The sequence below is a fragment of the Schistocerca gregaria genome, chromosome 1 (genome assembly GCF_023897955.1).
Source record: "Schistocerca gregaria isolate iqSchGreg1 chromosome 1, iqSchGreg1.2, whole genome shotgun sequence".
Classification (NCBI taxonomy): Eukaryota; Metazoa; Arthropoda; class Insecta; order Orthoptera; family Acrididae; genus Schistocerca; species Schistocerca gregaria.
Genome location: NC_064920.1, coordinates 500,868,615 through 500,892,907, shown reverse-complemented (window position 1 = coordinate 500,892,907; position 24,293 = coordinate 500,868,615). Strand labels below are relative to the sequence as shown.

At 40.0% G+C, this 24,293-nt stretch overlaps 1 protein-coding gene across 2 annotated transcripts in view; it reads left to right on the top strand.

The window, feature by feature from the left end:
- The window catches only part of LOC126354042 (coatomer subunit gamma), a 107,938-nt gene that overhangs the window by 68,770 nt on the left and 14,875 nt on the right, over positions 1-24,293 (top strand). For both annotated transcript variants that reach the window (XM_050003399.1, XM_050003389.1), the window contains exons 12-14: positions 1,405-1,619; positions 1,723-1,897; positions 15,071-15,165. In XM_050003399.1, the coding sequence (XP_049859356.1) occupies positions 1,405-1,619; positions 1,723-1,897; positions 15,071-15,165 (485 nt within the window). The remainder of the gene's footprint in view (positions 1-1,404; positions 1,620-1,722; positions 1,898-15,070; positions 15,166-24,293) is intronic.

Genomic DNA, 24,293 nt, shown 5'->3' with positions numbered 1-24,293 from the left:
TAAATGTTTTGCACCGAAAAATGCATCAAAGGATGCCTGATAAGCTAACAGCTGGTATCCTTATTCTGCACGATAATGCAAGACTGCATGTTGCCCCACCAGTGAGAGCAATGCCCAACAAATGTGGATGGGAAATATTTCTGCACTCACCACACAAACATGATATGAGTCTGCCAGACTTTGATTTGTTCCCAAATTGAAGGAACAACTCCGTGAAAAATATTTTGATACAAATGATAAAGCATCCAGTGAGTAGTTGGACAGCTCAACAGTGAAGGTTCCCCATCCAGAATACTAAAGTTTATGTAATGTTGGGAAGCTGTCATAAGCTGGAATGGAGATAACATTGAAGCCTGTAAAGGTATTTTGCAAAATAAATTATTTTCTTCAATACTATCTTGTAGGTTGCAGAACTTTCCAAATGACCCTACCAGTGAGAGAAATGTTTGACAAATATGGGTGTTAAATGCATATTCTCTGTAATTTAGTGTTTTCAACCTGTGATGTTCATGATAGTGTAACTCTGCGTCACTTACTTTTGAGAGTGGATGATGAAGCAGATTCAGATTTTGTGTTGCATTGTCCACTGAACTCGCATTTTGTATGCTACTGTTTTGACTGAAGGTAATTTTCCATTTTCATGTAGTCCAGTATTAAGCTTGGTTTCCAGTCACATCCTAAATATACTCTGTGCAGAAAAGTAGAAAATTACATACGTTGTATGACTTGTTGGCAGGTGCAATGTAGAAGTTTTCTTGATGGGAAGAGTAAACTGTATTTTCAAGCTCTGTATGACAACTACTTTTTTTATTAATGCTATTTAAACACTAATAGTTTCTGGTTTCTTGAAACATACAATTGCACACAATTTTTTAAAATTAAACACTGGAAAATGTTGGATGGAATAACAGCAATGAAATAGGGTAGATGTGTATTTGAGTTGGACTTGCAGCTTAAATATGCCCACTGCCAATCAGTCTCTCTTCTGTGTGGTGAGTTACAATCCTTCCCATGACATTGTTGTTGACAATTTTATGTTGAAAAAACAGCAGTAGAATTTACAATAATTGATGTCAGTATTATGACATAGGAGGGCTATGGGAAATCATCACAATCATTACTGAAAAAAGTGAACCAGGCAGTTTTACTGATGTGACAATAATTTTGTGTAGGTACCATTTTATTTTTATATTAAATTTGTTATCACCACCACTTTTAAAGCTGTGATTGTACATTTATTTGCTGCTCTGTATATTTTCTGTATGTAAAGTTGTTTTGTTAAAAATGGCTGAACTTTCAATAAAAAGTATCTAGGTATTACTCATATTGCCATTTTTGCAGACAATAAATTAAAAAAGCTTCACCATTGTGCTTAAAATAGATGAAATTCCTGAATGCACACAGGTGTAAAAGCTCCAACAGCGGCAGCAACAGCAGCGGCCACAGTTGCTGTCAGTCGTGAGGAGGCATACCTCGAGAAATTACGTTCTGTTCCTGAACTGGCACCCCTATGTGCTTCGTTGTTCCGCAGTTCTGAGCCGGTGGAGCTTACAGAATCAGAAACTGAATATGTTGTAAGGTGTGTGAAGCACATATTTCCCCAACATCTTGTACTTCAGGTGAGTAGCTCCACTTTTTGTGCTTATCTCAGATGAGATGTTGCTTCACAGTTTTTTGGATTATTGAAGGACATGTTCCTCTCATGACTTTCTCACCTCTCAGTTTGACTGCCTGAATACTCTCGATGATCAACTCCTGGAAAATGTGCGTGTGCAGCTTGAACCTGCTGAAGGGTATGAAATATTGAAGGAGATACCTTGTCGTCGCTTGCCTTATAATGAAACAGGCACAGCATATGTAATCCTGAAATTCCCAAAGGACTTGTCATCATCTGTTGGTAAGTTGGCTTGATAGTGATTTTTCTGCTGTAGCATGAAAATAACTGCTGCTGTCACATGCATTAATCACAAGTGCTTCTGCTAAGTACATTAATCACAACCACTATCATTTCATATAATCATGAATTATTTAGTGATCTTAATAATAAGAGTGAAAATCTGTGTGATAGAGGTGGAAGAGGGGCAGTGAAAAATAGACAGGTCAGAAAATGAAAGATGTAGACAACTAAAAGGGAATGAAGAAAGGAATAGATACTGTGAAGAAATGCTGAAACAGAAAAAATTAATGTAAATTAAGTCACAGTAGGTGGTGAGAACCAAGGACATGTTGTAGCGCCAGTACATGTGTGAAGTTCTCAGAAACTGATGTCTGTGGGAATGTGGTGAAACGGGCATCGAAGTCACAGCTGTCATGTTCTGCAACAGGATATTGCATGTTGCCAGTGTACACACTCTGCCTATGCCCATTCATACTAACTGATAATTTGGTGGTAGTCGTGCCAAAGTAAAAGGCCAAAAAGGGTTTACATAACAGCTGGTATTTTTCACAGGTGGCTCATCTTTTGATAGTATGTATTTCCCCAGTTACAGGGCTAGTGTAGGTGGTGGTCAGTGGGTGCATATGGTTAGTCTTACAGCAGGGACTGTCACAGGGGTAGGAGCCATAGGGAAGGGAGATGGGGTTCATTTTTGATGTGATGTGACAGAAGTTATATTATTGGAGCTTTATATATTACGCATAGTGTTTCTGTTTGTCTTGATTTTCCTGGGACAGTCATAATTCTTAAAAACCTGTCTCAGTGTCTCCAACACCTCTTTGGGCTGAGTGAAATGTTCCTGATTTTCGTCTTATGTAGCCAACTTTTTCCTTTTTGTTCTAATCACTTAACCTGTACCGATAAAATGCTTTGTTTGCCTGAAGTTTTGTAATGTTGGCATGACACTTCATTCACATGAAAAAATTAAACTATTTGGTTGTCAAGTTCGATATAATATATAAATTCTGTCAGAAACATGACAGTACTGTGAGCTTGTAAACAAGTGCATGTATTGTAACATCGGTGTGTTGCACTGTTGTAGAGTAGTTCAACACTTCCAGTGTTCACGGCAGGGATTTCAATAAATATTATCTTAATATTAACTGTATTAATCATGGGATAACGTAAGTGCAAACTAAACAATAAGACACAGCAATAATTCATGTTTATGAAAGGTCACAGTGAGAATGCTGTCTGTACAATTCGTGCTGTGAAATTTTGCATTGGACATAAAGGAGGCTCTGACATAGTAACTCACAGGAAGACCAACAAAAACAAAACTGTGCCCCCAGGTTAACTACTAAAGATCAAAAATTGACAACTATTTTTTGGTAAAGGTGGTAGTTTCAGACACAGATAAACAATTTTTGGCACAAGAAGCCACACTGACATACCATACAGTGATGCACAACCAGAGTTCAAAGTGCATGGACTGCACCACTGGCATCATTAAATCATAGATAAACAAAAAGCGCTTGTGCTTGCATACAAATACCAAATCAATTATTGCAAACATGATTGTGCCATTTGCTATGGAAGAAATAATGATTGAACTGAAAGTAATAGTTTATTTCATTGATAGGTTCTTCAAGCCACACAACTTCAAGCCATTTCATTTAATGGTTTGATTTTACCACCAAGGGATCATGGTCAGAATGTTGGAGCTAGAGAACTCTCTTGCTGAAAGTGCAGACCATTTGAGTTTGTAGGTCTCAGAGGTGAATACAAATTCGGTCTTCAGAAAAAGTTTCTAGCAGTTTAAGCTGACAACAATAATACTAGTTATGGGGGAAAGATAGAAAAATATTTAAGTTGCAAGAAAAGAATGAAAATAATTAAACTGGAGTAAGATGATGTCCTCAAATTGTGCACAGTTCCTTCCAAACAAATGCACATTGCTTGCCCATTAATATACAGTTCATAATTGGTAAAATCTACTAGCATTTAGGTATCTATGTTGCATGTAGTGAAAAAGTAAAATCGGTCAGTGAATTTACTGAAGTAGAATGCAATAAAATATTAGATGGTTCTCTCTACTACCGGCTGCCTGAATAGTCACTGATGTTGTAAGTATTAAAGCCCTTCTTCTTGTCCCTTGATAAGTGACTTACAATCTTGAAGAATTTTTTCAAAAACCCACTCTCCATATGTTTCATCTGTCATAAAACAGCACTAATGAGAGTTGAAAAGTGATTCACTAGTGACACTTGATCAGTTTAATGACATCACCACAGATTCCTATGATACTTGCGTTGGATATAATTGTGATTGATGCGGACCATTTATGATGCCTCTTTAGCCAATCTAAAGAGCTGCCCTGAGGAAAACTGTCAGCTGGATTCAAGCTTTGTAATGTTTTGTGAAATATACTTCCAAAAACTTTATTGTGAGTCAAGGAGAACTGTTTGACAAGCTGTTTGACTGCTGTGTGGGTAAATATTGTAAAGGTAAACTATTGGACTGGAACATGAAACCAAATTTGGCTTTTGAGGCAGATACCCTACCAGAGGAGGTCAAGGTCATGTGTTAAAGATGTCATACGAAGCTCTGTCCCACCACCCATGAGGTGCTTTCGGTGCATGCATATTGGGAATATGTTCTCTTGATGTGTTGCGGGCCTTCTGTATGGTGACTATGGACATACAGTCCATTAAGGAAGCCCCTGTGTTCTACCATCTGTATGTGTAAATAGTTAAAACTGCCACTCTCCACACTTTCAGATTGCCCATTTTACAAGGTAGAAAAGAAGATCCTAGAGTACAAGTCCTTCGATCACCTATCTTACGCTGAAGCTTACCAGAAATATGACCGTCTCCATCTAGCGTCACTTTCTTCAACTTTCGCCTCTGTTACGTCCTTTCCCCCACTTCCCTCTTCCTCATCCCAGCTCAGTCCCCCCTCTCCCCTCCTCCTACACTGCAGTTCCCACACTCTCCCCTCCAGGGTGCTTCTACACCACCTCGACCAAAGAAGTGCCCCCCTTTTTTTCGGCAACCTCCAGTGATGAAGGCCCCCCCCCCCCCCCCCAGAGAAACCTCCCACCTGGAGACTGCCCCCCCTTACACACACACACACACACACACACACACACACACACACACACACACACACACACACACACACACACACGAGATCCATGCTCCCAGACACACTGTCTGTATGTTCCAAGGTCACTCACTCTCGTTCGGCCCTGGATCTTGCAGAAGCCTGCTCTCCCTCTTTGCCGTGCCCTCTTTGTCCTCTGAAGGAAAAGAAGAAAAAATTTAAGTCCCAGGGAAAGGCCCCTCCCGGTGCCCCCAGAGGTGGTACCATCACCCCCATCACAACCTGATTCTAACCTCTTATTTATGCATGACATGCCGTCCTCATCTGTGATGATCACTGACAGTCGTGATCTTCCCTTGGTTTATTTGTCTCACCTGGACTTTCATCACAAGCTAATCCAGTGGAATTGCAACTGATGTTGTCGTCACCCACTGGAAATAAAACACTTTTTTTCCTATCATTCTGAGTTCTCTCTTGCTTTTCATGACACACACACTTCTGTGATGATCACTCTTCAACATTTCATGTTTGTCGGCATTCTGTTGGAATCATCCTGGCCCCAGGGTAGTATCTGGAGTGGTCTGCTCTTTGGTTCGCACTGATGTCATTAATGACTGAATCCCCCTTCATACCAACCTGAAAGCAATAGCAATAAGAGTGCGAACATCCCCAGCAATCACTACTTGCAATGTCTACCTCCCTCCAGATAGGTCGCTTTCTTATGTTGAACTGTCTACCTTAATACAGCAACTCCTACCGCCTCAACAGGTAGGGCTTCTAATTGGCCAACTTACTATAGACTTTGATTTGTGTCTCGTCAGTGACAGTTCCTCTACTCACCTAAGTGCCGCTCATAGTCCCTTTTCTGCTATCGATTTCACAATCTCCTCCTGTGCTCTCGTGGCTTCTCTACATTGGTCACCCCATGATTATCTTTGTGACAGTGACCACTTTCTGCTGATTCAATCAATCCTATGCTGCCACCAGGCAAACAGCCCCACATGTTGGGCATTCCACAGAACCAATTTGCCTTTATATATATCTGTGCACTTCAACACCTCTTTTGGATTGCATTGTGTGGTCAAGCAGCACATTTCAGACACTATCCTTCATGCTGCTGGCACTACTATCCCCATATTCACAGATCTGTCATCGTGGACCAGCACCATGGTGGAAAAAGGACTGCTGACGGGCATTGCAAAGAAGTAAACGACACTCTTCCCAGACCAACATTATTGCTTTTAAGCATATCCATGCTAAGGTGTGCTACCTTATTAAACAGAGTAAAAAGGAATGCTGGAAGCAATGTGTTTCCTCCATGGAGACATATTCCTCTTCATCACAGGTTTGGTCCAAGCTTTTGTAGCCTTCTGGGCTACCAGTGACAATCAACTGTCCACTGCCGTTTCTTATAGGGTGCTCTATTTAGTGAACCATCGGCCTTGCTGAACACCTCATGACACACTTTGCAACAGCACTGGTGTCTTTTTCCTAGCCTTCTACTTTTCTCAGGCAGAAACATTCCTCTGTTTCCAACCCCCACAAAGTTGCAGCCTACAATGAACCCTTCACTGAATGGGAGTTTGTGCAGGCTCTTACCTCTTCACACGACATGGCACTAGGTCAGGATTCCATCCACAACCAGGTGATCCAACACTTGGACATTACCCAGAGACAACATCTACTCAAGGTCTTCAACCGCATTTGGCTTACAGGTGCCTTTCCCTTGCAATGCCGAATCAGCATAGTTATCTCAGGATGTATACACCCCGGGAAATTCGGGAAAAACCCGGAAATTTTTTCATCTGGGAGAAAACTGGGATAAATCCAAAAAAAATTTAGAATTTCAGGTATTTTTCATTTTTTTAGTTTTAGTTAAACTTTCGTAGTTTTGATTGGTAAGAACTGATATATTTTAACAAAGAATTTTACTCTAGCCTGCTACTGCAGAATAATAATGCAGCAATAAAACATAAACGAGAGAAAGAAAACTGAAATAAACCAAGTTGCAAAGGAAGTGCGCCATTTCCAACAACAAAACACAGTGCACACACAAGTGCCTGCTAACACCAAAATGTGTCAAAGGCTTTAGGACTAAGACTATGCAGTACTTCATAACAACAAACACTGACGTCACGACAGTTTACATTAGGTTCCTTTGAGAAGTTGCCAGTGGGCTCATGCGCATTCGCAGTTGGGTTGCGTATGAGCAGTAACTGCTCCCTCCCGCTTATGGCTACTTGAAGTACGGCTGTTAGCTGTAGCAGCAGTAGCAACAAGCAGCCAGACACTAGCCACAAAAATTCTTCTGGCGAGCTGAGGCTGCCAGATTGACGCATGCATAGAGCAGTCTAAGTTGCAGCAGAGAGGGTGATAGTCTCCACGTGACCGGTGCTTAGGTTTAGTGATTTTTGCTTTTCTTCTTTGTTTACAACTCTCCCCTCAAATGAAAACAAAACTCATTTCTGTGTCTGAGAGCTGTCAAGTGAATTAAAATACATTCATGTGTTTACGGAAGGCTAAGGTATGTTATTAGTTTTAGTCTCTTGAGTTTATTTTATTTCCTGGTTTTTGGCATTCGAGCGTTAATTGCCTTGCTGAACAGTGAAGTTACTTTTGTCGATTTGCTAAGAAATTTGGCTTTTATTAATCTTTTTCACAGAGGCATTTCATTGAATTGAAACGAAGTGCTCTATTCCACGCTATTAACTAGTGTCAAATGTTTGCTAAATTAGAAGTGCCCATTTTTATCCTCTGGTGCATATGGCATTATGCCATAATAAAGAACCAAAGATGAGATAATACAGTACTGCTACTCCAAGAAGATTTGCAGTCCGAAAACCACACTGGAAAGCTTAATATGAGAGTTGGAACTTAAATAGTGACAACTATTTATTCACAACCAATACAAAAGAGTTACATGTTTGCACCTGTTACTGTCATTCAGAGTAGTCACGAGCATTCTGTAGAACCCGTTGCCAGAGATGTGGAAGGCATGGTATACCATTAGCAGAGTCTGTTCTTTTGATGGTGCGAATGGAGCGGTCTGCTGCCTGCTGAATCTCTGGAACAGTTCTGAAGCGAATGCCACGAAATGGTTCCTTCATCTTCTGAATCAAATCAAAGTCACAAGGACTGAAGTCTGGGGAGTATGGTGGATGGTACAGTACTTCCCAGTCCCATCGACCGAACAGAGCAGCCACAGCTCGTACTGTATATGCCCGCGCATTGTCGTGCTAAATCATGGGTGGGTTGCGCAGAAAGTGTTGCCGCTTCTTTTGCAAAGCTGGTTGCAGGGGGTGATCCAAAAATGAACAGTAATACTGTTCATTGATGGTCTGCCATGGAGGAATGTAATGCGTTAGGATAACACCGTCACAGTCGTACATGAGAATCACCATAACTTTAGATAGAACAGGCTCCGCTAATGATATACTATTCCTTCCAAATCACTGGCAATGGGTTCTACACAATGCTGGTGACTACTTTGAAGGACAGTAACAGGTGTAAACATGTAACTCTTTTGTATCAGTTGTGAATAAATAGTTGCCACTATTTAAGTTCCAACGCTCGTATCATGTTGAGGCCTACTTCTTTGTGAATATGGACATACAAATGTGCACTTTCAGCTGAATTATGCATTTAAGTCTGGGTTACGAAATTCCAATGCTCTTTGAGTACCCTCTGATGTTCTATTTCGTTTACGACATAACGTTAGATCTCTTAATGTTATATAGGTACAAACATGTGAGCTTTCTATGTCATCGTAGCTGTGCATTCGCAGTAAAGCCGTTTTCTGGCGCTCACTGACAGCTGCTGAAACGAATTCCAACAGGTCGCGGGAATAAGTAATTTTCATTTTATGCAGGATGAATTGAGTTACATGTGCAAATGTGCTTTGAATTTTTTGAATCACAGATCGTTGGCTTCTCATTTAAAGCCTAACACTGTGAGGGCCAACCACTTAGCAGAATTTCGAGCCCACACGTTTACGTATTATTTAAAATGTTACTAACACATTTGTGTGATGTATATTAAAGTGTAACACTTGTAAAATAGACCACTATTACATGTGAAAGCTTAGCTTTTGTAGTAGCTGCACTATGTGCTTTAATTTAAACCATTAACGTTTCGTATGTGTTTGCACTACTGAACAGCGATGTTGGTCACTATTGATTGACTACGTCACATTCCTATGCTCTGAGTATCTGCTATCGTCGGCTGGCAAGATCATATGTGCTACATGCTGCAGCCCATCAAAGATCTTTCCAAAATATGTCTTCCTTTTTTCTGGCAGGGGACGTTCATTTTCTGAAGCGCTGGGAAGTTCTACGCCAGTGTATAAAACCTTAACCCTTCAAAGGGTTGATAAGTTTTATGGTTCCGAGAGAAAGCATTCTCTCACTTTACGCGAAAAAAGTGCTTTTTTTAACTGGGACATCCAGGAAAAATGCGGGAACTTTTCTTTTTCTTGTCCACGTATACAGCCTGTATCTCCATCCTTAAACCCGGGAGGAACTGTGACACTCGGAAGCTATGGCTGATTAGCCTGACCAGTGTACGTTGTAAACTGCTCAAGAGGATGTTTAGCTTCTGATTATGTTGGGTGCTCGAATCTCGGGGATTTTGTCTCCATATCAGTGAAGCTTCTGGGAAGGGTGATCTACAACTGACCATTAAGTCAGATTGGAAACAGTAAATCCAACAGGCTTTTACTAACCACCTACACCTCACCTACAAAGGCACACAACATGGCTTGTCGCCATCACATTTTATTTACCCTCCATGACTGAGGCTTCCACAGGCCCCATTCCGATTTTTATCTGCAAGTTTTTAGCCCACAGGCTCTTCCAGGTTTGAGTTGGCACCTCACTCGGCACCCTCAGACTGAGGAGAATGGTATCCCACAGGGTTTTGTTAAGTGTCACACTCTTCCTCATCACTATCAATGGACTTGTACCTTCTGTTAGGCCTCTGGTTACCCCGGCATTGCATGTCAATGATTTTTGCATCTGTTGCACATGCCACTCAGTAGCACCTGCGGAATGCCAGCTCCAATATGTCATCTGATGGGCCCCAGCATGGGCCTTTTCCCATGGCTTCTAGTTCTCTGAATAAAAATGTGGGTTGTGTGGTTTTGCCGTAGACCTACAGTAAACCCCAATCCAGAACTTTATTTAAGCAACCAGCACCTATATTTTGTAGAGGAGCTCTGTTTCTTGGACCTTCTTTTTGATAAAAAGCTCATATGGGTGCCCCATATTTGTCACCTGAAGACTACATGTATGCAGAAGCTTAATGCTCTCCACCTCCTGGCGCACACATCTTGGGGTGCAGACCATGCTATTCTTCTCCACCTTTACCATGCTCTGGTTTTGTCCAGACTAGATTACCGCTGTCAGGTTTATGGTTCAGCGGCCCTATCCACTTTGAAAATACTTGACCCTGTTCATCATTATGGGATGTGTCTAGCTATCGATGTCTTTCGCACTAGTTCCTCACAGAGGCAGGAATTCCCCCTCTACAAATACAGTGGAGCCTACTCCTGGTTTTTAATGCAATCGCCAATCGACAATACCCCGAACATCCCTTGTACCCCGTCCTCTTTACAAACAAGAGGTGTCTTTCACCTGCTATCTGCCCTTGGGTGGGATTGCTGGTTGGAATGTGTCTCACTTCCATCTGTTGGGATCTCCATCTCTGGTTACTGGAGAGGGCCTCATGTATCATGTATTTCCTATTTCCTTCTGCAGCTCAGCAACCCCTCCCCCCAGCCCCTTGCTTGGATTGTGACTCAACCACAGATTAGGACTGACCTATTCCAGGGTCCTAAGGTCTCTGACGCCCCTACAATATATCAGCGTCTTGTACGTTCCATCATTGAAGAGTTCCAGGATGCTGCCATCTTTTACACTGATGGATCTAAAATGACAGATAAGTCAATATACACTTTTGTGTATCCTGCTGGCATGGAACACCATTTACTGCCAGGATCATCTAGTGTGTTCATAACAGACCTGCTAGCCATTAACGCAGGCCCCTCCATTTTGTTACTTAGCCTCCCTTCACAGTGTTTTAATATGTACTGACTGAGTGAGCAGTCTGCACGCTTTAGACTGATGCTACTGTCATCACCCTTTGGTCTCTGCTATCCATGACCTTCTCTCTGCCCTTAGCCATACTGCCTGCGCAGTTGCCTTTCTCTGGGTCCCAAGTCATGAGGGCATCCCAGGGAATGAACTGGCTGACTGTTTGGCTAGAGAGCCAGATACTTACACACACCCCCCCCCCCCCCCCCCAATTCCCTTTTCATGACTCCAGTTGCAGGTATGCAGATTCACATCAAATCACTTTTTGCCCAAAAGGAAAATGACATCTGGTGTGCTTCTGCTCTCAGTAATAAACTTCACACAATGAAGGAGACTACTACAGTTTCACGCTCCGCTCTTCCTTTCGCTCCTCTCAGTAGTAGTCCACTGTCTTATGTTGTGTAAGCATCGGTCATACCAGGCTCACCCATTGTTTACTCTTGTGTAACGAGCCACCCCCACAATGTGATTACAGAGCCAGTCTGATGGTATCCCATATTTCAGTGGAATGTCCCCTTCTTTTGACCCTTCATACTAATTATGGCTTCCCAAATTCCTTGTCCTTTAGTATTAGCGGACAATTCACAGATGACTGGACTGATCCTCAGTTTCCTTTTGAAAGTGGTCTTTATTTTCATTTAAAAGGTTTTGCTTTCTTCCTGGAGCAGGGGCAGGCCAGTTGTGGTTGGGGCTTCCACTATTTTGTGGGTCTGGGACCCATGACCACTCCCTGTATGAAGACCGCTCTTTTATCCCTCTGTTTTTCCAGTTTTTGTATTTGAGTTACCATTTTACACCTTCCACTGTGTATGTTTTTAGCTTCCTCACTTTATAGTTTGACCCCTGTGACTGGATCCACCCACTTTTAGCAGATGCCTGTCTTACGCATTTAACTTTTGGATTGCGAGGCTGCCCAGCTCGCTATTTAGTCCCATAACCCTCCTCAATTAGTCCAGCAAATTGTAATGTCATTGAATTCCGACAGCAAATTTTTACTCATTTTCATAAGGATTGAGTGCACCTAGACTAGAGCTAGCCACAGCTTGATAAAACACATATGAGCTGGATGTGTAGGCCAAGGTTTCACCTGTCTCAGCTTTGCTCAGCCCTCTTCGTAAGTACATGGTACAGAGTGGCATTTCATTTAGTATTGCAGTGTGACATTTTCAATTAGCATGATTCTACTCCATTCGGCAGAATCGTGTTGTCGATATTGTTTACTTCACTATTTGTTCATGGTGAACAAGAAGTTCACAGGTTGAGTAGCTTTTGGTACAGAAAGAGCCAGTCTAGCAATTGATCATCACAGTCCTTTAAAAATGAATGGAAATCGCAGAGGAGAAGGATGAGAAAGATCTTACCTTCCCGTAATTTACTCGTATCACAAATTTGCTATGAAACAGCATTAAAGCACCATACAGAAAGAATTTAAAGATTTAGTTGACAATGAAAGAGCTAAAAATTACAATTGACAAGAGATTCATTGTTCTGTACATCAACTAGCACTTTGTGACAATATTGCAGGCGTGGAGCACGTGAATAAATTGGTATTATGAATAGTAAAATTTCTGAAGTCTCGCACATTATTCCACTGTCAGTTGCAACAGTTTTCAAGAGAGCTAGCTATTGTTGAATTTATGAATGAAAGAGGAGTGCAGGCACTAAAATAAGAACATCTGGAAAGAATCGCTGACCTAACATTTGAAATGAACTTCACTGTACACTGCCCATAGAAAGACAGTGCAAGATGAGAAACATCTTATTTCTGATTTGATGGAGATGTCCTTAAAAAGAAAATTGTATTGTAGATGAGATAATTTCTGCCAAACACAGTCCTAAGCTCAGTAGCACCAAAGGAAACATGAAGTGTGAAGAATTCATTGTGGCCTTGAAAGAATCACAAGGATAGTTTTCTAAACGTTTCGAGGACAGTTCCAGCCATACATCTGTTTTCAAGATCATTTGCCATTTTATTTGAAAGCGTCCCTTTGCATGCACAGTTGTAACTTATTGATCTGCAGTCTAATTCCTGTTTTAAAGAAAAAATCCCTTATGTTACAACTGTCCAGGATGTGTACATTGTTTTCCTCAGGGAGCATTTTGACATCTCCACAATGAGATTGCAAAAGTGCTACAATAATTCAATCTGTGTGTGTGTGTGTGTGTGTGTGTGTGTGTGTGTGTGTAAGCCAGGCCACAGCTCTCAAACTGAATTCTTGGTTGCCCCTGTCCCAGAACATATTAGTAATTTGGTTGAATTTTCCTAGCTATTCCATGTTTTAATGCATCTAAAAAAAAAGTGTGTTCTCAGTATTAAAGTATGTGTACAGATGAAAAAACACTCAACATAAAAACAATAAAAGCTCTGTCACTGACAGAAACCACATTTGTTAGCCTTCTTTGTATGGGCTCCAAAATTGTAAACAGAATAAAAATAAACTTTTGGAGGAAATACATACCAAAAAATGTACTATTCAAGTACCAGTGAGCTTGTACCATTGTATGCAATGAAAAATGTGTGAAATTTCTGTTTATATTTACAACCTAAATGTATATGCAATACTGCTATTAATGTCTCACCAGTGTTACAGCTGATTATGTGAAAATTGTATATTATTAAACCTGTATTGATGGTGATTCTAACATGTCTTGAATTTTACCATGTTGTCCTTAATTTTTGTGCATCATTTTGAAAATGTCCTGAATTTGGCTAAAAATATAGGAACACTATTTACACATCAGCACTTCTGTGAAATTGAAGAGTGCTGTCGATGTGTGGAGAGGGAAGATGGTGGTGGTGGTGTGGGTGTGTGTGTGGGGCGGGGGGGGGGGGGGGGGGGGGGGGGAGGAGGAGTGTGTCTTGTAAAACTCAAGAGGGAGTATATTATCATTAAATTATTATTGGAGCATTATTGAAATAATTGATAGAGAAAGGAGTGAACAGCTGCAGTTGCCTTCCATTTGTACTTACATTGAATTGATAGTAAATGTAATGAGAAAACTGTTAAATGTGTTTATAGCCTGTAATTACTATTCTGAATTTTCATACGGATTCCCCCTACAGATAATTTATTACACTGTTATTTTCAGTTCACACACAAATTTTCAATCACTTCTTGTAAAGTATTAGCTGAAATTTAATTTAATTTTTATTTAGTTTCTCGATTGTGCATTCTTTCTTGTCCTCACCTTTCCCATTGTAGGGTTTGACTTCCCTAACCATGAGGCACCACCTATCCCTCTGGTAGGTATCATCTTCACTAAGGCGTAATGTCTTCATATCACCGTGGATATTCCTTAACTAGCTGGTTGAGGTCTCTTATCTCCATTTCATTTTTCTACTCTGTGAAGGCCCTTTTCCAGGGCATGGACATCAGGTCTTAGTGTTCCATTAGCATACAATCTCATCATGGATTATGAGTTTTTTCATTTATGGAGACAACCTTAAACACATCACCCATTCATTCATTGTGTAATTCATCTTTCAGTGTTACTTCTTTCATCCATTGTAACATGCACATTTGTGTTGTATGGAGTTTCTTTTTAGTTTTTTTTCTTTTACACCCAGAGTTCACTACCATACACTAAGACTAGCCTTAAAGCTATTTTATAAATTTTGCCCCTTATTTTTTGAGTATTCACTATGATAAATAAAATTGGCAGAGTTCATTTAAATTTTCCAGTCACAATTTACTGTTCTACTTGAGAATTAAGATTGTCATTTAATGCATTGCCCTTTGATATTTATCAACCAAGAAACACTGAATGGTAAATTACTAGAAGCCTCAGTGTTTTTTGTAAGAAATGTTGAATAAAATATGCTCAAAGGACTCAGAACTTTTTGCCATCAATATCACATCACTATATTACTAGGTACCTTTTGGTTCTTGCTCCAGTAGGTCTACAATGTTCGTAGCACTTTCCAATTGAAGTCTGTTTTTTATGTGGTCTATGGAACAGATTTTTTATATTCATTTTTCTATTTGTTTTTCTTCTATAGGTACTTTCAGTGCTACTCTTAAGTTTGTAGTCAAAGATTGTGATCCTACAACTGGTCAACCAGATTCTGAAGAAGGTTACGATGATGAGTACATGGTAAGGAAATAAAAAGTTTTATATTGTTTTATTACCATTCATGTATCCTTTTACAGATGAGTTTCACTTCCCTTTGTCGGCATAAATGAAATTCAAGAAGTATAACATGCTACCCTCTTCATTCAACCAGGAAAATGTTTTTGTTACTCGCAAATAATAGGTAGCTTAAGGGGCATGAAGGAATCTTCACAGTAAAGGATGACAGCCAAAAACAGTTGCAGGATAAAAATTTATTAAAATTCTTGACCAAGGTTCCAGTACATATAAATATACCTTCTTCAGAAGTAAAAAATCCTGAACAGGAAGACACTTTCATTAGAAAAGCCTTAGCATCGGAAGTGCGAAACACAAAAGCTTAAGTAACAGTGAAATTACCAGAGTAATACAGGCATAAAATCTTTAGTTACTTATTAAAATTACATCATGCAATGGAGATTAAGAAAACAATTGTGCCAAAGGCGTCGTCAATAATCGAGATATCTTCTCCATTTGTACAACATGACTATGGGCACAGGGTCAAAGCGAACAGTTTAGCACCATTACTTCGCCTATTAACTATCAAGACAAGAGTGTGAAAGCACTAGGGCAGATGGCTTTGCCGAGAGAGGGCACTTGTATGTGCCAGACACGTGCATATTAAAATCCGTGAATACATACAAAAGCGCATCAAAAATTATGTAAAATAGAAAATATGGAACCAGTTTACCTGTGTCCTAGTGTCAAACAGATAAAGCTTGCACTCTGGAACATCTAACAAGAGAGGGCACTAGTGTAATGCACAAGAATCTCGCGTAACGTAGGCGGTGAAATACATACTACCAAAAACAACTAAAATATTATAATTAAACGAAACCATCTGTCGTGAATAAAAACATACTAGTCAATTAACCACACATACACACCGAAAAATAGACATCAAAAATACGTAAAATCCCAACAAGACAGGAAAAGCGCATTTCACCGCCATCAACAAGCAAGAAAACTAACTTCTAGCCAGCCAGAGTATATTACATTAAGGCAAGAAGGGGTTTGAAACTGTCTAAAAAAATTTTTGTTTCTAAGCTGCACCTATTCATTAAGAACAAAACCATCCTTTAGAGACAGATGCTTGAAAATCTCTAATTCTTCAAGCAAGTCCAGTTTGTAACCTTTATTCGTTTCATGAAGCAACTCTATGTTGTCCAGTTCACGTGGCATACGCTGTAAGAGCCATAGATGTTCGGCAAGCGTGGAATTATGTACGTTTTCCCCATTTTTACCTAACATGTGTTCTTTATACCTAACTTTAATGGGTCTCCCTGTTTGTCCAATGTAATAGTTTGGGCAGTAGTTACAAGTAATTTAATTTCTAATGAAAGTGTCTTCCTGTTCAGGGTTTTTTACTTCTGAAGAAGGTATATTTATATGTACCGAAACCTTGGTCAAGAATTTTAATAAATTTTTATCCTGCAACTGTTTTTTGGCTGTCATCCTTTATCGTGAAGAATTTCAACAGTTGCTGTTGCAGCCATGTTTAAAATCTTGAAGCATGTGGTAATTTTTTTTCATTTTTTCTGGGTGTATCACATTTCATCAACTGTGTAGGAAATTCACCAGATTGTTTAGTCATTGCTAAAGGTTGCATTTTGAAAGTGGAAACATTGGAAAAAATGCTGTTTTGAGTACAAAATTTGCCAAGAAACTGTGTAAATTCAGATAGTATACATAATTGGCAGTGCAGTTTTTGTTCCAGTACACAATGAACATTTCAACTGAATTTATATGTTATAATATATGTCTGTGCTATCCGTGCACACTTGAGAATGACTCTCAGCCAGTGTCTGAACAAAACTACAATATTATTAATGATTGTATCACAAGAATAATATACATAAGAATGGAAAAGAAAATTGAGGCTGTGTTAGGTAACGATCAGTTTGGTTTTTGGGAAGGTAACAGTATGAGACAAAGCAGTTTTGACATTGCGCTAGTTAATGGAAGCATTATTTAAGCAAAGTCAAGAACATTCACAGGATTTGTTGGCCTAAAAAAAGTGTACAACAGTGTAAAATTGTGCAAGATGTTTGAAATTCTGAGAAATTGGTATAAGCTGTAGGGAAAGAAGAGTAATACTTTGTGTGTAAGTATCAACAAAGAACAATAAGAATGGAAGACCAAGAATCAAGTGCTTGCATTAAAAAGGGTGGATGATAGGGATGTAATCTTGTCTATATTGAGGAGCAATGATGGTAATTGAAGAAAGGTTCAAGATTGAGATTAAAATTCAGTGTGAAAGGACATCAATGGTAAGATTTTCTAATGCCACTATTACCCTCAGTGAAAGTTGGAAGAATTACAGGTCATACTGAATTGAATTTACAGTCTTCCGTGCATAGAAAATGGATTGAGAGTAAGCTGAAGAACAATAAAAATAATGAAGAGTGGCAAAAATGAGATTATTGAGTGATTTACCATAAAAATTGGGGACCAGGAAGTACAATAAAGGAAGGTATTCTGGTACCTTGGAAACAGGGAAGCAACATAAAAAGCAGACTATCACTGGTGAAGGTGGTGTTCCTGGCCAAAAGAAGTATACAAGTATCAAACATAGGACTGAGAAATAAAATTATGTGAATGTGTGTATGGAGCACAGCATGTATGGTAATGAAGCATAGACTGTGGGGAAATCAGAGCAGAAGGGAATCAAAGAATATAGGATATGAGAGTATAGAAAAACGTTGAAAAGTGCGGTTACTGATAAATAATGTGGTGGTTCTCAGCAGAAGTGGCAAAGAAAAGAAAACGTTGACATTTGCCAAGGCATCAGAAAATAACTTCCACAATACTAGTGGAGCTGTGGAGGGCAAAAACTGTAAAGAAAGGAGGAGGTTGGAATAAATCCAACAAATTATAGAGGATATAGGGTGCAAATCTACTGTGATGGCCTGGTCTATTCTGGGGCGCTGTGCACGAGGATGTGCAAGAAAAATGCTGAGCACAGATTAATGCCAGAACATTCAGTTAAAGAGTCATAGTATTAACAGTTGTTCATTCAAGCAGGTTTATAAAACACTCCAGCCCACCTCAGGGCCACACTGCATGCATGCAAACAAAGCACATTATGGAATGCGCTGACATCCCGATCACGCTGGCTGCATCCATTGTCTTGGGTCACAGGCCACAGCTGCCATGGTGCTCTGTGGGTCGCCAGCAGATAAAGACAAGTGTGGCCCATCCAAGCCCTCTGAAGTAATGTCAGCTAGTTGCCGCCACACACACTTATTGTCCCCATGTCGTGCACTTGGTTGTGATAGTTTCCTGATGCCAAGCGGCAGTGTCTTGGTCGCCCCACAGCGGTAGACCAGGATGTTGGCCAATGATACCTAAATGGTTAGGAGGCCATGAAGGTCCGCCTCCCAAGCCAGATTGTAAACAGCTTGCAGTCCGTCAGCCATAGTCTCTCAGAGTGGCAGAGGCTGGCCAGGCATCTGTTCCCCACATCAGTGAGATTTCTCAAAGTTGTGCAGCTGACACACCATGGGTATGGTACTCTTCTTGCCTTAATTTGATGAGCTATCAGTGGACAGGTCTCCAGCTGACCATCATCCAATGGTAGCTGTGGGTTCTCAGAAACTCAAAACCCTGTCATTCTCTCTGGTTCAAGACACCGACAGAATGACTGCATGGCTAAATGGCTTGAGCCACGCTTACAGCTACACTTCTGACATAGTCCTGCCTGAGGAACTAGTAGGTTTGCCATAGACTTGCTGTATCAGCTTTTCCAAGCTTGCACATCCTGAGTACAGGTTGCTATGCTGGGCTAAATTTGCAATGTGAGAGTTCCTTGGAAGCATACAAGTACTCTTAGTTACAAAATGTTACTTAACTCATGGTCTCACTGTGTTGTGATGTTCACGATTCTATGCACCTCGGCTGTGACCAGTGTAGCAACCTTGTCTGGCAGAAATGTTTTGGTGTGATGTCGACAATATTGCACAGTGGCTTACTTGGTTAGCACGTTCCACAATGGGGCCTTTGCTACCTGGCCGCAACTGGAATTAAAAATTAAAAATTTATCGTTTTCACACCAAACTATTTCAGGGCACAGCACTACTCTGAGATGAAGAGGTTAGCGCAAGAGAGAAATTCTTGATAGGCCACATCGCAATGATTAGAAGACTAATGACTTAAAAAAAGAAAAAAGGCATTTGATTTCAATAAACATGTTATCAACAGCTACAGAACGTCATCTGTACTTAAAGGAGTGGCAGGGATGGATAGCTTTCCACCATCTTACCTGTCCCCTGAACAATCTGAACTGATTAGTCCAGGAAAATTAGGAAAAATGAGGGGAAAAAATTTATAAAGTTTTGAAACTTTGCGAAAACACTCTTAGGGAATGAAGTAGTAAAAAACAAAAATGTTTCCTCCCCTATTGGGGTAGCTTCCCCCTCCCTTATTTTCCTTCTTCCAAACTTCACAGAAAACAGTTCATTTAACGAAGTTATGTATATGACAGAAATTTCTGGTGAAATTCTACTTGGAGGAGGTCAGGTGCATGTTTAAGCAAGGTAATTAGTTTGAGTGCTAAAGTTTGCAGGAAAGAAAGTCAAATTTCTTTTGAAACAGACTTCTTTCTATACAGAACAATTTTGCTGTATAGTAGTTTACTTTAGAAGTATGCAACTTTAATTATTGGAATGAAAGTCATTTTTCATGAAAATTAAGAATTACTGTAAAGCTAATCAACAATTACTTTTGTTGTAATATATTTACAATCCTATTACAGCATTTAGACATTGAAAATACCACAATATCTTTCAAACAAATTCTTTTATTTATTTTTTATTTATTTATTTAAATTTTTTTGAATACATAAAACCATCATCCAACTCTTCTGTCTAATCTCTGTGAGGCACATTAGTGCAGCTTTGTCCATGACAGTTTTTGCACACTTTTGTGCAATGTAGGTCAGTCTTCACACATCCACACTTTCGTTCACAGCCTTGAGTGCAGCCGCATGAAATCAGCAGCAGTATTTTCTCTGGGGAAGGTGGTCGTTTCATGTGAATCGGGGAGAGGGATGAGTTTGATTGCCTCCAGCCCAAGTTGTTCCCCAGCCATAGCTGGACTTGTAGGTAAATTCGGTGAGACTGGAGGTGTCCTGCACCAGTAGTGGGTAGCAAATGAGAAAGTATGACAGTGTTGTTTGCCTGACCCACAAGTACAAACATTTAAATCGAATGGCATTTAAGTTACATCAGGACTGTTTTTGTGTAGAGGGAGAGTATAAATATCTCTCCTGCTTTTGCAGTAGTATCAGGAGAGGAAACAGGAGCGTTAAATATCTGTGGAATATTATGAAGTTGGGGATACCGCTCAAATGTGCTGTCACAACCACTTACTACTTAAAGAAACAGTATTGAATTCTAGCATTCATGAATGAGTGAGGAGTCAAGTATATCTTTGGAAGTGTAACACCTTGTCCTGATGCTACCTTTCTTTACCTTCCTTCATTAAAATTATGTCTCTGTGATTTGGAGCGAGATCGACAAGTAGCACAAGATGATCTACATCTTGACCCACTATAATCACTTGCTGGTAAAATTTTTAGGCATTTATTGCTTTTCCAGCACTTGCAACATCTGCATCGTCATCCACAATCCAGTTTCAATACCAAAACTCTCTATTTTTTGCACAAGCTGTGTAATAAACATTTCCTTATTGCTGAGGTTATTAAGTAAGGCAAACTGTAATTTAACGCATAATGTGTCGTCATCAAAGAAAATTTCTCCTGAGATCCATTCCATCATTCACCTTTGTCATTCAGCAGTCTTTGGGTTCAGAGAGCTTTCTGAATATCTGTCAAATACAACAGCAGCAGCATCTTTATAATGTCTCTTAATATGGGCTGTTAAGGTTTTATAAATGTCACCAAAAGTTCCATTCTCGGGCCACACAATGTGGAGGATAAGAAGCCCTCCATCTATAGCAGAGAACTTCAATTCATTATTGTCAATATTCCTTTTAGGTACTTGATCAAAAAGATTGCACAGTGACAACTTTTTGTTTTCCGCATCAGTCCAACAGAGACATTGGTACACTCGATAATTCGTATGTGAAGCAATCGTTTAAATCATCAGGTGAATGAAACATGCACAGTATTCTCTAAAATAACTTGAGTCGTGTCTCCTTCAGTTATATTTGTTTTTAATTCTAACAATTGACACACATGTTGTCCTAACCATGCTGCATCGCTTAAGCTTCAGAGAACCAAATTTTGACGGTACAGTAACTATTCTTCAAAGAGCTTCTTCACCAACACACACACCTTTGTTGCAGTTTACTTCCAGAGAAGCTACCAATTCAGATGCTAATGAATACAATTGCTCCTTATAAGCAAATGGAGTGTGTTGTTGCAACCACAGTTGAAGAAATCTTCTGTGGATTCTCCCACTCCTCAGTTCAACACACTGATCACTCGTAACCAAATGTAAATTGCAGAACTGTTCCATAGCTTCACATTAGTGATTGGCTATTGGTATACTGCAAATCTATTGGTTCAACACACTATCGCTGAAGTCTCTTCGGTGTGAAACACCTCCAACACTCTTCAGGTTTTTATAAGTGTTTGTTCTATCGTCATGTCAGTCCATACTCCACACCAGTACTTATCAGAGTGTCGAACCATGAAGAAACTGTCCTTGGAGAATTTATGGAACTTCATGGGTTTCATAGTTTCTTTCGATTTTTCCATGTCCCGGAGGTGCAAATGACACACCTTAGCATAAAGAAGGTATGGAGCTCCCAATTTCCCATATTCTCTGATTGATTGAAATGCAATGCCAAGATGACAAGCTGAATGTGTATCCACTATTGCAAAGTTTTCCATCTTTGCCATTGTGTTGACAAATTTATTTTTCAACTTTTCAATCACTTGATCTGTTTCCAAATCACTGAAAGATGCGCCATTTCCACTCTTTCAGAAATACAGTCTTCAGTATGTTGCTTCTCCTCCTCAATGACTGCCATTTCCTTCAGTATTATGGTGGAAAGAGCACACATGACTGCAGAGTAAGCTTGAATTGCCATCATGTATATGACCAGAAAGTGTATGGGGAACAGAAGCTGCAGCATATACAGTCTCCAAAAGTTGAGAGTGTCCACTGTCTCTAATTAAGAATCCTATTGCTCCCAGGAAAAACATTATCAAGTGAAAGCCTCCTAATCGAATAACTACGCTAGTGAACAGCTCATTCCCTCCATTAGCCTCCACTACAACTATATCTACCTTTCAGCTTGATCAGACGTCACAATACATGTTTGCTTTGTGGTCTTATTCTCCATGATGGCAATTGAGGAGGAGGAGGAGGAGGAGGAGGAGATAAGTGTTTAACGTCCCATCAACAATGAGGTTATTAGAGAAGGAGCACAAGCTGAGATGGGGCAAGTATTGGGAAGGAAATAGGCCATGCTCTTTCAACGGAACCATCCCAGCATTTGCGTGAAACGGTTTAGGGAAATCACGGAAAACCTAAATCAGGATGGCCGGAGACAGGTTTGAACCATCGTCCTCTCGAATGCGCGTCCAGTGTGCTAACCACTGCGCCAACCTGCAGTTAAAATAGTGCTATAATCTGTGGGCAGGTTGTTGATGAATGGAAGCACTAATACATTTGATTATGTATAAGGTTCTCCAGTTGTGATTCTCTCCATAAAACATAGCCATGCAGAAATAGAAAGCCATAAAAACTTTCCCATTGTCAAAGTAAAATCGTGCTTTGTAGGCACTGTTGCTTTAGTGAATGATTGTTCTGAGTAGACATTTTGCAGAACAATTTTTTCAATTCCAATTCTATTCTGCTTTCAGAATGTTATCAGATTAATTTTTTGGGTGCCTCGTGTTTCAGTCAAGCTCCGCATGACAGAGTGTTTAGTTACTTTCTGATGTTCTGTTGCTCTCCCTGGAGTCACATGTTTGATTCCATCCATAGCATGGAATGTACCTTTGCCTATCATTGTTGCTATATTGAAGTCAGCAGTATCAAAAACGAACTGTGTGAATGAATCATTTGGAAAATTTGGTTTCCAGAACTGAACGGAAGAAGCCTCAAGCCATAGTGCTATATGAAAAGCACAAACCCATATTCGAGATAGACCAGGTTGCAGTGGGGAGGTAAATGAAAAAGTGCTGGTAGCTGACACAATCTCATGGGATATAGCTGTACATTTTTTTAAAAAGGAACTGTTTACTACGTTTCTGTTTTGACAAAACCACACCCTTCACAAATTCATGTAAAGTTTCAGCAACCATAACTTCACTATTCTCTGTCAAGCCATTGCTATCTGGATAATCAGCGATACTGTAAGGAGTCATTCTTAAATCTTCACAGATGGTAGCTGCTGCTGCTGCTTCTACTATTCTCTTTCTCTCATCTTTTTCACTAACAGGTAGTTCATTGTGCCATTGATTCAATAGTTTGTGTCCCCTGCCACGAAAACATACAACTAGGGGATTTTTTGGCATTGTGGCAAACAAGACCCCATCACCGAAGTGTTCAGTCAGTTTATTTTTCAGAGTTTTTAGGTCATTGTCTCTCCTTCTGGGAGACATTCATTAACTTTCTGCCAAAAATGGAACAGTAAAATTTGACATTCCTCTGAACTCTCTAAATTTATATAATTCTTGAAAAGCAGCATCAAACTTGGTATCTTGAGGATGGCCTCTTTTTCAGACAGAGGATGGGTTCGACACTAATTTAGCATAGCAATCTTGATGATAATGGCCTTTTGCAGCTACTAAATACAAAACCCGATGAAGGGAAACTCCTGATCTACACCTCCAAGCGGTAGAGAGTGGGCAACATCACTTCATATGATGGCTAACGTAGACAGGGACCGAAGGATGACCGGGATAAGTCATCACCCCAGCATCTGCTGGACAGGGCACCCTCTTGCCCTGGAAATGAGAAATCATTTCCAAAGGCGGAAAAACCAGCTGATGGTCAACGGCATAGGATGTGGAAGGCAACGGGAAACCACCACATTAAAGAACTATGGTTATCCCAAGCATCAGCAGTAAACCATGTCAGTATCTTCTGTAAAATTTTCCGGAGATAAAATAGTCCCCCAATCGGATCTCTGGGTGG